Genomic DNA, 14,204 nt, shown 5'->3' with positions numbered 1-14,204 from the left:
GGTTACAGCCGAAGAAGCAGGGTGCTCATCGGAGCTCTTCTGCACCTTCATTTCAGCAACAGTGGGGGTATCGCACCCAAACCCCCACCGACCAAAACGTTTGATATGTCCTAGAGACATAAAAGTTTGAAGGAAGTGTAGTTCTTATTTAATGACCGCTGTAATAATGCGATTTGGTGCTCAATAAAGGGGTTTTCCCATCAGAGACATTTATGACACATCCACAGGATATGCCATAAATGTCAGAAAGATGCGGGTCCCATCTCTAGGACCTGCACCTATCTCTAGAACGGGGCCCTCTAAACCCAGTTCTCCGTTCCCACGGCCTCCCGGGCCACTTATTAATTACATGGTCGAGAAATTATGAAAACCGCGTAGCTCACTGACCTACGCTGTTTTTCGTAGCTTCCATAGCAGTGCATGGCAGTCACAGAAACCGCGTAGCTTGCTTTCCACGCTGCTTCCGTAACTGCCTTTCATTTCTATAAGGGCTTATTCAGACGAACGGGATATACGTCCGTCGCACGGACCTATATTAGTCTATGGGGCCGTGCAGACGTGCATGATTTTTACTCCGCGTGAGTCCGCTGAAAAAAAGTCACGACATGTCCGTTCTTTGGGCATTTTTTTTCGCGCATCACGCACCCATTGAAGTTAATAGGTGCATGAAAACTACACATTTCACACGGAAGCACTTCCGTGCGAACAGCATGATTCGCGCAACAGCTGTGAAAAGGATGAATAAAAAACAGAAAAGCACCACGTGCTTTTCTGTTTACAAACATCCAAACGGAGTGTCATAATGATGGCGGCTGCGCGAAAAGCACGCAGCCGCACATCATATGCTGAGGCCACATGGAGCGGTTATGTGCATATTGCGCATGCAAAACGCCGCCTTTTTTGCGTGTGCAAAACGCACAGGCTCGTGTGAATCCGGCCTAAGAGTTATGGATAAAGCGTAGCTCAGCGGGTTCGCTTTTTAAATCAGAATGCCCTTTATGGGCAAATGGCACACCTAGGGTGTGCTGCGGTTCGTTAAACATGGCATTTGTGTTTCTGCTCTTCTCAAACTTTACTGAACAGCGTTTTAGTAAAGTGTTTCATCGTCTTCCGTTTACTTTAACTTTCTTATCCCTTTTTTCCCCAACTTTTTTAATTTTTTTACGTTAAGTTTCTTTTATGGCTTCAATTGGGGTCCAAGAGCCGGTATCCAGAACAATCGATAGAGTAGCTTGGAAATTTCTGTATTTCCATGCTATGATGCCTGTCCTCCAGGACTTCAGTCCTAGTGACCAATAGGGGTTTTAGTGCCTGAACCGCCACTGACGCCGTCTTCTGACATGTCGTAACGTAGAAAATTGAGTACAAATGTTCATATACACTACTCGGGGCGTGGATCCTAGCTAATAAACCCCTTATTCAATCATTGCTAGGGGGGACACTGTTCTTTTGAAGGTGCTGCTGGTTTTTGTTCTTATCCTTCTTTCTTCATAATGATTAGCTTGTATGAGGCTTCCTGTTCCTTAACTTGCTGCTTCTGGAAAGTTGTAGTAATTTGATCATCTGGAAGATTATGTTCTGGGAAAAACACTGATCTTTTCCTCCGAAGAGGTCTGTGAGCAAAATACCCTCCTCTTCCATGAACGTTCCTACGTATTTAGGGTATAAACAGTCACTTGAATTCAAATCACTTTATAAAATATTTTGGTTTGTATTTGTTTAGACTTATCTGCCATTTATTAAACATTATAAGCAAAGAGAGATTTATCAAAACTACTGGAAAATAAAAGTGAGGCAGTTGCCCATTGCAACCAATCCAGTTGCAGCTTCAATTTTACAAAAATGAAAAATAAGATCTAATTTGGTTGAAATTGGTAATTTCTCTTTTTTTTTTTTATTTTTTTATAATCGAGTATAGCTTAGCACAATTATTTAGATATTATCGTGTCTACTTGCAAAATAATACGTAGCACCACTTTCGTTACCTGATTTAGTTTACGTGAAAAATCTTGGTCTCAGACGATATTTCAATCCATCCATAGGTGCTGAACTTTTGGATTCTATAAAACATGGTCGTTTTCACCACCTCTGGTTCCCTCAGCCTCCGAGATCCTAAAAGAGGGACTAATTGTTAGTATTTTATGTAAAGATAGAACCACCTTTTATAAACAGGTGTTTGTATTTTTTCGTTTTAATCCCTTCCCGCTGTGGCACTTTTGACCTTCCTGACAGAGCCTCATTTTTCAAATCTGGCATGTCACCTTTTTGTGGTAATAACTTTGGAATGCCTTTACCTATCCAGGCGATGCAGAGATTGTTTTCTCGTGTCATATTGTACTTTGTCAGAGGTAAAAATTTGGTCGATATATTCAGCGTTTTTGTGTAAAACACCAACTATTTGAGAAAATGTGCATTTTTCTAAATTTAATTGTATCTGCTTGTATGACAGTTATACCACACAAAATAGTTACTTATTAAGGGCCTGTTCACATCACCGTTCGCTTTCCGTTCCGGGGTTCCGTCGGACGGTTCTGTCGGGTGAAGTCCGCAACGGAAAGTGAAAGTGAAACCACAGCTTCCGTTTCAGTCACCATTGATAGCAATGGTGTGGGAAACATCGCTAATGGTTTCCGTTCGTCACTATTCCGGCAAGTTTCCGGTTTTCCGACGGAATCAGTAGGACAGTTGACTCCGCTATTCCGTCGGAAAACCGGAAACCTGCCGGAATGGTGACGAACGGAAACCATTATCGATGTTTCCGACACCATTGCTATCAATGGTGACTGAAACGGAAGCTGCGGTTTCACTTTCATTTTCCGTTGCGGGGTTCACCCGACGGAAACCTCAGACGGATCCCCGGAAAGGAAAGCGAACGGTGATGTGAACAGGCCCTAACACTTACCATGTGTTTACTTTGTTGGGATTTGTTTTTTCAACCTCCTTTTATTTTTATAGGACTCCACAAGACTTATGTTTAGCAGAAATTTCTCGCGTTTTCAAGAACTTCAAAAGCCTATTTTTTTTATTTTTTTTTAGCGGCCTATATTATAGAAACCCCCAGAAATGTCTCTATTTAAAAAAACTGCACCCCTTAAAGTATTCAAAACAGCATTTAGAAAGTTTCTTAACCTTTTAGGAGTCTCACAGGAATTAAAGCAAAGTGGAGGTGAAATTTACAAATTTTATTTTTTTTTTTTTCCGAAATTCAATTTTAATAAAAAAAAATTCTGTAACGCTAATGAAGGTTTTACCAGATTAACACAAATCAGTATTTATTGCCCAGATTCTGCAGTTTTTAGTAATAGTCCACACGTAGCCCCAGTGTACTAATGGACTGAAGCACAGGCCTCAGAAGCAAAAGGAGCAACTAGTGGATTTTTTGGCATTCTTTTCATTAGACTTTATTTTGGGTACCATATCAGGTTTGAATAGGTCTTGTGGTGCCAAAACAAAGGAAATACCCCCAAAATACACCATTTTGGAAGTTAAACCCCACAAGGAATTCATCTAGGGGTGTAGTGAGTATTTTGACCCCACAGGTGTTTCATAGATTTTTTCCAATAAGATGTAGTTTTAGCTAAAAAACAAACCAACAATGTCCACAAGGAATAAAGGAGATCAAACCCCTAAACACTAGTAAATAATTTTCTCCAGAGTACGGACATACTCCATATGTGGTCATAAACTGCTGTTTGGGCACACAGTAGGGCTCAGAAGGGAAGGAGCGCCAGTTGGCTTTTGGAGTGCAGATTTTGCTGGATTGACTTCTGGGCGCCATGTCACATTTGCAAAGCCCCTGTGGGACCAAAACTGTGGAAACCCCTCAGAAGTGACCTAATTTTAGAAACTATACCCCTCAAAGTAGTAAGCATGTTAACCCCACAGGTGTTTTCCAGAAATTAGTGTGCACTCAATGTTGCAGAGTGGAAATGGGAATTTTTCCATAGATATGCCATTTCAATGTCAAATATGTGGTGCCCAGCTTGTGCCACCATTAACCCCTTCCCGACGTTTGGCTAACTATACGTCATGGAAAGCCAGGGCTTCCGGCAAACTGTCGTATACTTACAACAAATGGATGGCACCGGCTCAGAAGCCTAGTCGGTGCCATCATCCCCGGATGTCAGCTGTATCTTACAGCTGACATCCTGCTGTAATGGCGGGGACCGAAGTTGGCTCCGATCCCTGCCATTAACCCCTTAAATGCAGCGGTCAAAAGCCATCGTTGCATTTAAGGTGTTAACAGCTTATCGGCACCCCAGCAATGAAATTGCCGGGGTTCCGGTGGCTGCAATGTCAACCGGAGGCCTAAGGCTGGGTTCACACGAGCACATTACGTCCGTAATGGACGGACGTATTTCGGCCGCAAGTCCCGAACCGAACACACTGCAGGGAGCCGGGCTCCTAGCATCATAGTTATGTACAACGCTAGGAGTCCCTCCCTCTCCGTGGAACTACTGTCCCGTACTGAAAACATGATTACAGTACGGGACAGTTGTCCGGCAGCGAGGCAGGGACTCCTAGCATCGTAAATAAGTAGGATGCTAGGAGCCCGGCTCCCTGCAGTGTGTTCGGTCCGGGACTTGCGGCCGAAATACGTCCGTCCATTACGGACGTAATGTGCTCGTGTGAATCCAGCCTAATACTGGCCTCCCGATCTGCCTACTATGAAAGCCTTTCAGGCCTTGCCCGGAAGCGGTGCCAAAAGGCTTCCGTAGCTGACCTATGTAGTGCGATATATTAGAAAAATATCTGACAGTTGGACCTTCAAGTCCCCTAGTGGGACTAAAAAAAAAAAGTGGAAAAAAATATAACGTTTCAAGTAATCAAGTAATAAAATAAAACAAAACACAATCGCCCTTTTTCCCTTATCAAGTCCTTTTATTATTGAAAAATATATATAAACCATGCATATTTGGTATCGCCACGTCCGTAACATCCCGAACTATAAAAATATTATGTTATTTATTCCACTCGGTGAATGGCGTAAAAAAACTGCCAGAATTTCAGTTTTTTTGTCACTTCGCCCTACAAAAATGTAAACAAAATGTCGCATGTATCCAAAAATGGTACCTATAAAAACTATAGCTCATCTCGCAAAAAACAAGCCCTCATACAGCTCCATCGACAAAAAAATAATTAAATGCTATCGTTCTCACAACATGGCGACAGAAAAAAAATGTATTTTTACAAAAGTAATTTTATTGTTCAAAAAGTTGTAAAACGTAAAGTGCTATAAATCTGGTATCGCCGGAATCGTACTGACCCGCAGAATAAATGTAACATGTCATTTATAACGCATGGTGAACGCTATGTAAAAAAATTGCTGTTTTTGGTCACTTTGCCTCCCAAAAAATAGGATAAAAATAGGATAAAAAGTGATCAAAAAGTCGCATGTACCAAAAAAATCGTACCAATAATAACTACAGCTCGTCCTGCAAAAAAAATTCGGTAAGTCTCCAATATGTCAGGAAATAAAGCGATGCAGTTTCTCCTGTTTCAAGCGGCGATTTATCAAGGCCCTAAAATTAGGGAACCGGGAAGGTTAGGACTCGAACATATCTGCTGGAAGCGAGTGTGCCCGTATTTAAGCCAGTACAACACTTCCCAGCTGAATTCCCCAAACTGCAAAGGTGCAGAGTGTGTACCAAAAGGGGGATAAGAAATGACACCATTTATCAGTGCGACACTGGCCTGTGCAGAAAGAATTTTTACAGCGGAACACACATCTATGGATTATTTTATTGTTAACCCCATTATTATACCACGTGACTATACCCCTGATGTACTCTGCCCAGCTTACATATGCCACCACGTTATAAACTGAAATACCAGTAATACCCCAAACAAAACTACTACCAAACAAAATCCACGCTCCATAACCCAAATGGCGCTGCCTCCCTACTGAGCCCCACAGCATGCCCAAACAGCAGTTTACTTCCACATATATGGCATTGCCATTCCCGGGAGAACCCTTTTAACAATTTTTTGGGGAGTGTCTCCAGTGGCACAAGCTGGGCACGACATATTTGACACTGAAATGGCATATTTAGGGAATAATTTTTTTTTTTCTTATTCAAAAATTTTTATTGAGTTTCAAAACACAAAATTACACAACATAGTGGAGGGAAGGCCTCCACACCATAAATGGAACCGACAAACAAGGTCAGTGGACCAAATCAGAACAACAACAAAGAAGAGAAATCAATCAATAATGTGCATCACATCTCAATAGGAAGGACACTGCGCAGTATACAACAGTAGCATGGAGAATTCTTACAGCAACACATCAGGAGGCACAGTGAGGCCACTTAATTCAAACAGAGAGGGAGCGGCACATTACCCTAGACAGGGGAAGAGAAAGTATAGAAAAAGGTCCCCAGAGGGGGAGGAGTAGGAGGGAGGGGAGAGGACAAGGGGATCCTGGACTCCGATTCTGGGGTATTCTGGGTGAAAAAACATCAGCCAGCAAGCGTCACAGTACATTTCACAAGAGCATAGGCCAACTCAGGTTACAGCCGTGAGGTAGGAAGGAGAAGAAAGAAACACTATCCAAGGATACCACGTAGATGTGTATTTTACCACAGCTGCCGGAGAGTGAGCCACCAGGTGTTCCATTCGCTGTATCGCGGCAACTTCCTGAAACCACTCATCTAATGTTGGAGGTATTGCCGTTTTCCACCTGCGCGGGATCACTGACTTTGCTGCCTGAAGGAGGTGTCTAACTAGTGAGCTTTTATAAACTTGTATTGGCATCGGGAACATGAATAAAAGAGCTGCTTCCGGAGAGTTGGGGACAGAGACTCCAGTAACCTCCAATTTTAGGGAATAATTTTTTACTTTGCACGATCTGCAGTGCATTCGTTTGTGGAAAAGACCTGTGGGGTAAAAATGCTCCGTACACCTTTTAATAAATGCCTTGTAGGGTGTAGTTTCCAAAATGTGTCACTTCTTAAGGGTTTCTTTTATTATTTCACATCAGAGCCTCTGCAATTGGGAACTAACACTTAGTAAATCGCCAAATTAGGCCTCAATTTCGCATGGTACTCATTCACTCCTGAGCCATGTCGATCGTCCAGGGCCACATGTATGGTGATTCTAAAACCGGGAAAGACCGCATAAAAATTAGAGAGCTGTCTTATGGTGGCACAAGCTGGGCATTACATATTGGCATATCTATGGAAAAATTCCTATTTTCACTCTGCAACAGAGCGCACATTCATTTCTGGAAAACACGTGCGGGGTTAACATGCTCACTACACCCCTAGGTAAATACCTTGAGAGGTGTAGTTTCCAAAATGGGGTCACTTCTGGGGGATTTCCACTGTTTTGGTCCCACAGGGGCTTTGCAAATGCGACATAGCGCCCAGAAACCAATTCTGCAAAATCTGCACTCCAAAAGCCAAATGGTGCTCCTTTTCTTCTGAGCCCTACTGTGTGCCCAAACAGTTTGTGACCACATATGGGGTATTGCCTTACTCTAGAGAAATTGCTTTACAAATGTTAGGGTGCTTTTTCTCCCTTATTTATTGAGAAAATGAAAAATTTTGCACTAAAGCTACGTCTTAGGGTATGTTCACACTGCTTATTTTCGGGCCGGAAACGGCTGAAAAATCGGAAGCAGAACGCCTCCAAACATCTGCCCATTGATTTCAATGGGAAAAACGGCGTTCTGTTCCGACGGGCCGTGTTTTTTTTATGTGCCCGTTTAGAAGAACGGCCGTGTAAAAAAACGGCCGAGAAAACGAAGTGCATGTCACTTCTTGGGAAGTATTTGGAGATGTTTTCAATGGACTCTATTGAAAAACCGCTCCAAAAATGGCCGTTAAAAAACCGCGACATTGATTAAAAAATGTCTGAAAATCAGGAGCTGTTTTCCCTTTTGTGTGTGCACATACCCTTATTGAAGAAAAATGTTTTTTCATCTTCACCGCCCAATTCTAATAAAATCTAAAACACCTGTGGGGTCAAAATGCTCATTACACCCCTAGATTAATTCCTCAAGGGGTGTAGTTTCCAAAATAGGGTCTGTCTTGGGGTGTTTCCTTTTGTTTTGGCATCACCTCTTCAAAGCTGACCTGGTGCCTAAAATTTATTATAAATAAATAATAGAAATAAAAATGAGGTCCCAAAATCCACTAGGTGCTCCTTTTTGTTTCTGAGGCCGGTGCTTCAGTACATTAGCACACTAGGGCCACATGTGGGACATTTCTAAAATCTGAAGAATCTGGGTAATAAATATTGAGTTGCGTTTCTCTGGTAAAACCTTCTGTTACAGGAAAAAAATGAATTTCTGCAAAATAAAATTAGTAAATTTCACCTCTACTAAAAATCTCAATTTTTCCCTAGATGTGACATTTCAGTGGGAAATATGTTATGCCCAGCTTGTGCCATTGGAGTCGCACTCCAAAAATTGTTAAAAGGGTTCTCCCGGGTATGGGGATGCCATATATGTGGAAGTAAACAGCTGTTTGGGCATGCTGTAGGGCTCAGTATGGTGGCAGCGCCATTTGGCTTTTGGAGCGTGAATTTTCTTGGTAGTAGTTCTGTTTGGAGTATTACTGGTATTTAAGTTTATAATGTGGGGGTACATGTAAGCTGAGCAGATTACATCAGGGCGTAAGGTATAATGGTATAAAAAAAATAAAATCATAATTGTTTGTTATTCTGTGAAGCAATATTCATGCACAAGCCAGTGTCGCACTGATAATTGATGTCCTTTTTAGTCCACACTCTGCACCTTTAGTAGTTTGGGGAATTTTGCAGGGAAGTGTTGTCCTGGTAATAATGTGTATGTTTGGGCCCTCTCCTTCCTGGTTCCCTAATATTAGGGCCTTGAGAAATCGCCTCTTGAAACAGAAGAATGTTCGCCTTGGGCCTGCACATCTGCGTATTTTTTCTTTCCTTATGAGAACCTTAACTTATTTTATTTTTTTATAGATGTAGTGGTATGAGAGGTTGTTTTTTTTTTTTTGCAGGACGATTGGTGGGGTTTTTATTGGTACAATTTTGGGGTACAGGCTACTTTTTGATGAATTTTTATCCTGTTTTTTGGGATGCAAGGTGACCAAAGAAACAGCAATTATGTCGTAGTTTTTTACGGCGTTCACCGCGTGGAGTAAATAACATAACTTTATTTATAGTTTAGTCTGTTACGGACGCGCCAATACCAATTATGTATGGTTTTATGTTTCTCAATAATAAAGTACTTGGTAAGAGGGCGATTTTTTTATTTTTATTTTTCGTTTTTTTTTTGGGTCCTACTAGGGGATTTGAAGGTCCAACTGTCTGCGTAGAATGCTATGTTTTAGGACTGTCAATCGTTCTCTGATAGCAAGTCGATTAGGCTCTGCATCCGGGAGTCCTCCTGTTGCCAGTGCAGCTGTCTACACCCCCGCAATCATGTCACGGGTGTACGGATTGGCTACAAACCCCTTAAATGCAGCGGTCGCTTTTGACCTCTGCATTTAAAGGATTAATGGTGGGGATCTAAGCTAACTTCGGTCCCCGCCATACAGCTGACACATGAGACTGAGGGCACGGACTCCGCTTCTTAGCCGAAGCACTAGCTTTCCAAAACCTGTACTGACTACAAATGTCAGGAAGGGGTTAATGTGTTAGAATTGGCAGCACATTATGGGCAAAGCCAACATACACTACATATGTAAACACAAAACCCTTTTTAAATGGTGTATTTAGCTGTTTCAGCCGCACCAATTGCTGACCAGAACACAGGCCGGCCTAAAATCTCCACAGGTAAACCGTAGTTAGGCCTTATTCACACGAGCGCGTTTCTCGTCAGTTTGCTGTCCATTTTAACAACGAACAGCACACTGACCCATGCAATTCTGAGGCTATTCACGCATCCATGTTTCTTCATGGAGCGTGTGTCCTTTACGAGAAACTCTCCATGTCTTATTCTGGTCTGTGTTTTTTGTGGACCAGACTCGCCTAACTAAAGCCTATGGGTGTGTGAAAAAATGGACCGCACAGAAATGCAGAGAAAAAAAATTTGTGAAACCGGAAAGTGCTTACAGAGGATAATAATGAATGACACATGGACTCAACTCGACCGGTCATATGCATGACAAACGGCCCGTTTTTGCAGATGCAAATCCGAAACGCTTGTGTGAATAAGGCCTCAATCTGTATTTTAAATCAGTCGAATCCCTATTGTCAGTGCGTTCCGTGTGTCCGTTTCTTAACGTCCATGTAGCATCAGTGATCATTATTGGGAAAAAAATAAAAATGGACTGCTTTTTTTTTTTTTTTTTTTTCTCAGCATCTCCTACCAATCCATCAGTGAAAAATGGACTGCATTCTGATGATTGTTGTTTTTTTTTTTCCTTGTTCCACTGGCACATTGACTTGAATAGTTCGATTCTCATGTTGGGTTCTTCCAAACTAGTGCATACTACAATTTCTTCTGCACGGATGATGTCAGATATACACTCGGGCAGCACCCGGACGTAAACATTGATTGCCTGAATAGGTCTGTAGAATGAGTTATACCGAAGAGCTTATTGAATTTGAACATGGCACTGTTATAAGATGCTACCTCTCCGACAACCTATCAGTTCATAGGATTTCAGCCCTCTCCATGCTGTTAGGCTAGATTACATGGGATGGAAATGCTGCAGAATTTTCAGGTGTAATTTCTATGTGAAAAATCTGCAGCGGACTACCAAAACCATCCATGTGGATAAGATTTGAGCAAATTTCATCAACATTCTGCAGATTCTCTGATCCACATAATTTCCGTTCCATTTGAATCCAGCCTCCTAGAACTGGACAACATATGGAAGAATGTTAGCGGAGAGCGTGCCCAGAAACCTGCAGGCTGTTGTAGCGGCAAAGTCGGGACCAACTCCATAATAATCAACCTTTTAATCCAAGACCATGGCTAACGATTACATGAGGATGTAATGTTCGGGTGTTCACATACATAATCGGGGGAATCTCTCGTATGTATGGTGTCTACCTTGTGTAGAACAATCTCCTATATTGACCATGCTAAATATGATGGCCAGTTTTGTGTGGCTTTTTTTGGTTGTTTTTTTTTCACACTTTTGAATCGGTAATGAGCTGTATAAAATGTCATGTTTGATTTTCAGATTCCTGGATTTGTGGATTAGTCCAATTCCCAGTATGACTTCACATGCCCCACAATGTAGTTCTAAAATGCTGTATTTTTGGATACTATTTGAATAATTTGCACACCACGTATGCCAGAATTTTTACTTTGTCGTGACACACAGGCATTTAAAACAAGGGCATATAAAGGGTTAACCTAGTATTTGCGTAGGGCTCCCATTGTTCAGCAACCAGAACATAGTTTTAATAAGTGCCGTGCCTGGGTAGAATTGTCCGCTGGGTGGCTCATTTCTGGCTTTTCTCTGCCTGGCTCAATTTGATTGACAGGTCTCTCCCTATACACTATGTTGGGCTACATATGATGATGAACTTATTTTTTTTATTTTTTTTACAGGAAAATGCTTTAAAAAAAATACGATTGTTTAATAAACCCTAGGTTGTCTACCCATTTAAAGTTTCGGTGTATATCACCTCTGCTTGCTGCATACAAGCAGTTAAATGACGGAGATCAGTTCTCAGATATCCGCCATTAGAGCGGGGTAGTGGCTGTGTATTACAGCAGAGATCCTGACCACACGGGCATAGTGGCAGTGCCCACGCGTCTAGATTCCTATAGTATGGCACAGGTTCTCTGTCCTTTCTAGACTCTGCTTTTCCTATTGCGTTTGATAATAGTTGACGTATTTCTAAGCGTTCTTTTAAGAAACTATTTTTTTGTATTTTTATAGGAAATAAGGTTTAATTCTCCTATGTTGCCCAATAAGATAGCGAAGAATCCAGAAAATAAGAATCGGAACAGATATAGAGATGTTAACCCGTGTAAGTACAATGCTGCTATTTACTTATTTTTACTCCTCTGTAAAGCTATGTTGACGTCTGCCTTGTGACATTCCGTTCTGCTCCGTCAGAGGAGCAGAACAAGGGAATAACCAGCAACTTTTCCGATACACAACGGACATGGATTTCAATGGGTTCCGTCGGCTTTCCTTCCGAATGTGCGTGATTTTACCGGACACAACAGCGCAGAATCCGGCACTATTCCATAATAGCTCAGCAGGCTGCGCTATTGTCTGCAATAATCCATGCCGGATCTGCGGCGGAGGCCCCTAACGGAACCTCCAAAGCAGGTGTGAACGAAGCCTTACTTCATTGTTTTGTTTTTTTGGCTTGGTATTTTTGTTCTCTGTTTTTATTTGCAGTGTAAACCAAGGTCACTGGTCAGTCAGAAATGTAATCTAGTGTATTTGTATCGATCCCGTGTTAGAGTTGACTATGTATTTACATGAATACCTACGTACATGACCCTGGATGTAGCCAGGTCAACTAAAATGTAAACCTCTATTTACATTGCCGGTTGCGCAAAATAAAATATGCAAAACAGAATCTAGCTTTATGTTTCAGAGTAACTACTTTTCCTCTTTTATGACAAAAATAGTATGAAAGCTGGAGAGTGCATTAGGAGTAAAGGCTTCCTTCACGCACACTTTTTTATTTTTTTTTAAAGTTAGTTTTAAAACCATTCTATTAATGCCTTTTTAAAGGTGTTTGACCAAGATTAAATCTTATTACCTATCCACAGGATAGGTAGTAAGTGTCTGATCGGTGGAGGTCATAATGCTGGGACACCCACTCATCAGGAGAACGGTGGTCATGTGTCTCCTGTTTGAATGAAGTAAAGGCCAAGCATGCACGCTGATGCTCCATTTAAAGCATATAGGACTTCTGGAGGTAATGTGCAGCGCGCTCGGCTATCTCCGGAAGTCCCATATTCTTTAAATGGGGCAGCAGCACGCATGCTTGGCCTCTGTTTCATTCAAGCAGAAGATATGGGATCTCCTTTCTCCTTATCGGTGCGGGTTCGACCACCATAATTGTCAGAGATGGGAATACCCTATTAATGGCCAAATGGAATAATTAGTTTTTTGTTTTTTTCTAGTTTATATCTACGTAATGGCCTGATTTTGCTGCCAGAAGATAGTTGTATGAGCTTTTATACACCTATTCACTATATGTCTTAGTTGTATGAAGTAAGCTCTTAAGGTATCCTATTTTAATTGATGGTATCCTGCGTATAATAAAACGTGTCTTAACACATTTTATTTAGGCACTACTTGTAATAGTTCTCGTGTATATTTTTTTTTATGGTGTGCGGAATAGAAATCCATCAACCCCTTCCCTCTCCTGGACATAATATTATGTCGTAAGCGCATAATTCGCACTCCGTGACGTAATAGTACGTCCTGCATGAAATACAGCGCTGTGCGTGTTCATGAGCTATGATAGCCTGCTTTCGGAAACAGCAGCTATCACAGCTCAATGTGCCAGGACCAATCGAGATGGTCCCGCCTTCACAATCGCCGCTATTGGTTAGACAGTGACTAACTGTCCAATAGCGGCAATCGTTGTCTCCACTTCCTCTCCCTGACATCAGTTCCTGCTGCACCCACTCTAAACGTCTCTGTTGGAGTTAGAGAGGTGTTCAGCATTCAGCAGTTGTGAGCAGAGATAGAAAGTGAAAAAAGTTAAAGTTTAAAAAAAATAAAAATACTTTTTCTGTTTCCCACTGCTGTTCCATTCCTCCTTGTGTTCCCAGCACGTTTTGGGTTAGTGATCTCCTATCACTGACCACTCCTTACTCTTCAGGACCAAATTTCTTGGTCCCTGGGTATTTTTCATATATTGAGGTTGTATGTCATGGATTGCCATCCAATGCTATTGGTAGGAAAGCCCCTATATGATAGCAGACGAAAAACAGAGAATGGGTAAGGGAATAAAGCTTTACGTATATGTATTGGATTTTGTTATAGGAAAACAAATTAGCACAACGGGTTGGACACTATGATCAGACATTTATGGCAGATCATATGGATATGCCCACATTCAATATATGTACGTTATAAGCATACCATATGTAAATTTTCAAACTTCATGGGGAATACGGCAACAATTACTTGAGGTGTGAATAGAATCCAACATCATCCTGCCCATTGCTCCTAACCACAGGAAACAATTCGTTAACTTCTGTAGAGGATGCAGTGATGCTCAAGCTTCTGCATCGATATGTGCATCTGAAAAACATGTAGTATGTAATATAATATATAGTATGTCTA

The 14,204-nt window shown here is 41.6% G+C and overlaps 1 protein-coding gene across 2 annotated transcripts in view; it reads left to right on the top strand.

The window, feature by feature from the left end:
- The window catches only part of PTPN2 (protein tyrosine phosphatase non-receptor type 2), an 80,360-nt gene that overhangs the window by 4,002 nt on the left and 62,154 nt on the right, over positions 1–14,204 (top strand). For both annotated transcript variants that reach the window (XM_075826452.1, XM_075826453.1), the window contains exon 2: positions 11,823–11,913. In XM_075826452.1, coding sequence (XP_075682567.1) covers positions 11,823–11,913 — 91 coding nt within the window. The remainder of the gene's footprint in view (positions 1–11,822; positions 11,914–14,204) is intronic.

Source organism: Rhinoderma darwinii, chromosome 5 (assembly GCF_050947455.1).
Source record: "Rhinoderma darwinii isolate aRhiDar2 chromosome 5, aRhiDar2.hap1, whole genome shotgun sequence".
NCBI classification, from domain to species: Eukaryota; Metazoa; Chordata; class Amphibia; order Anura; family Rhinodermatidae; genus Rhinoderma; species Rhinoderma darwinii.
The sequence above is the reverse complement of the archived record's forward strand: the minus strand, read 5'-3'. Positions and strand labels throughout refer to the sequence as shown.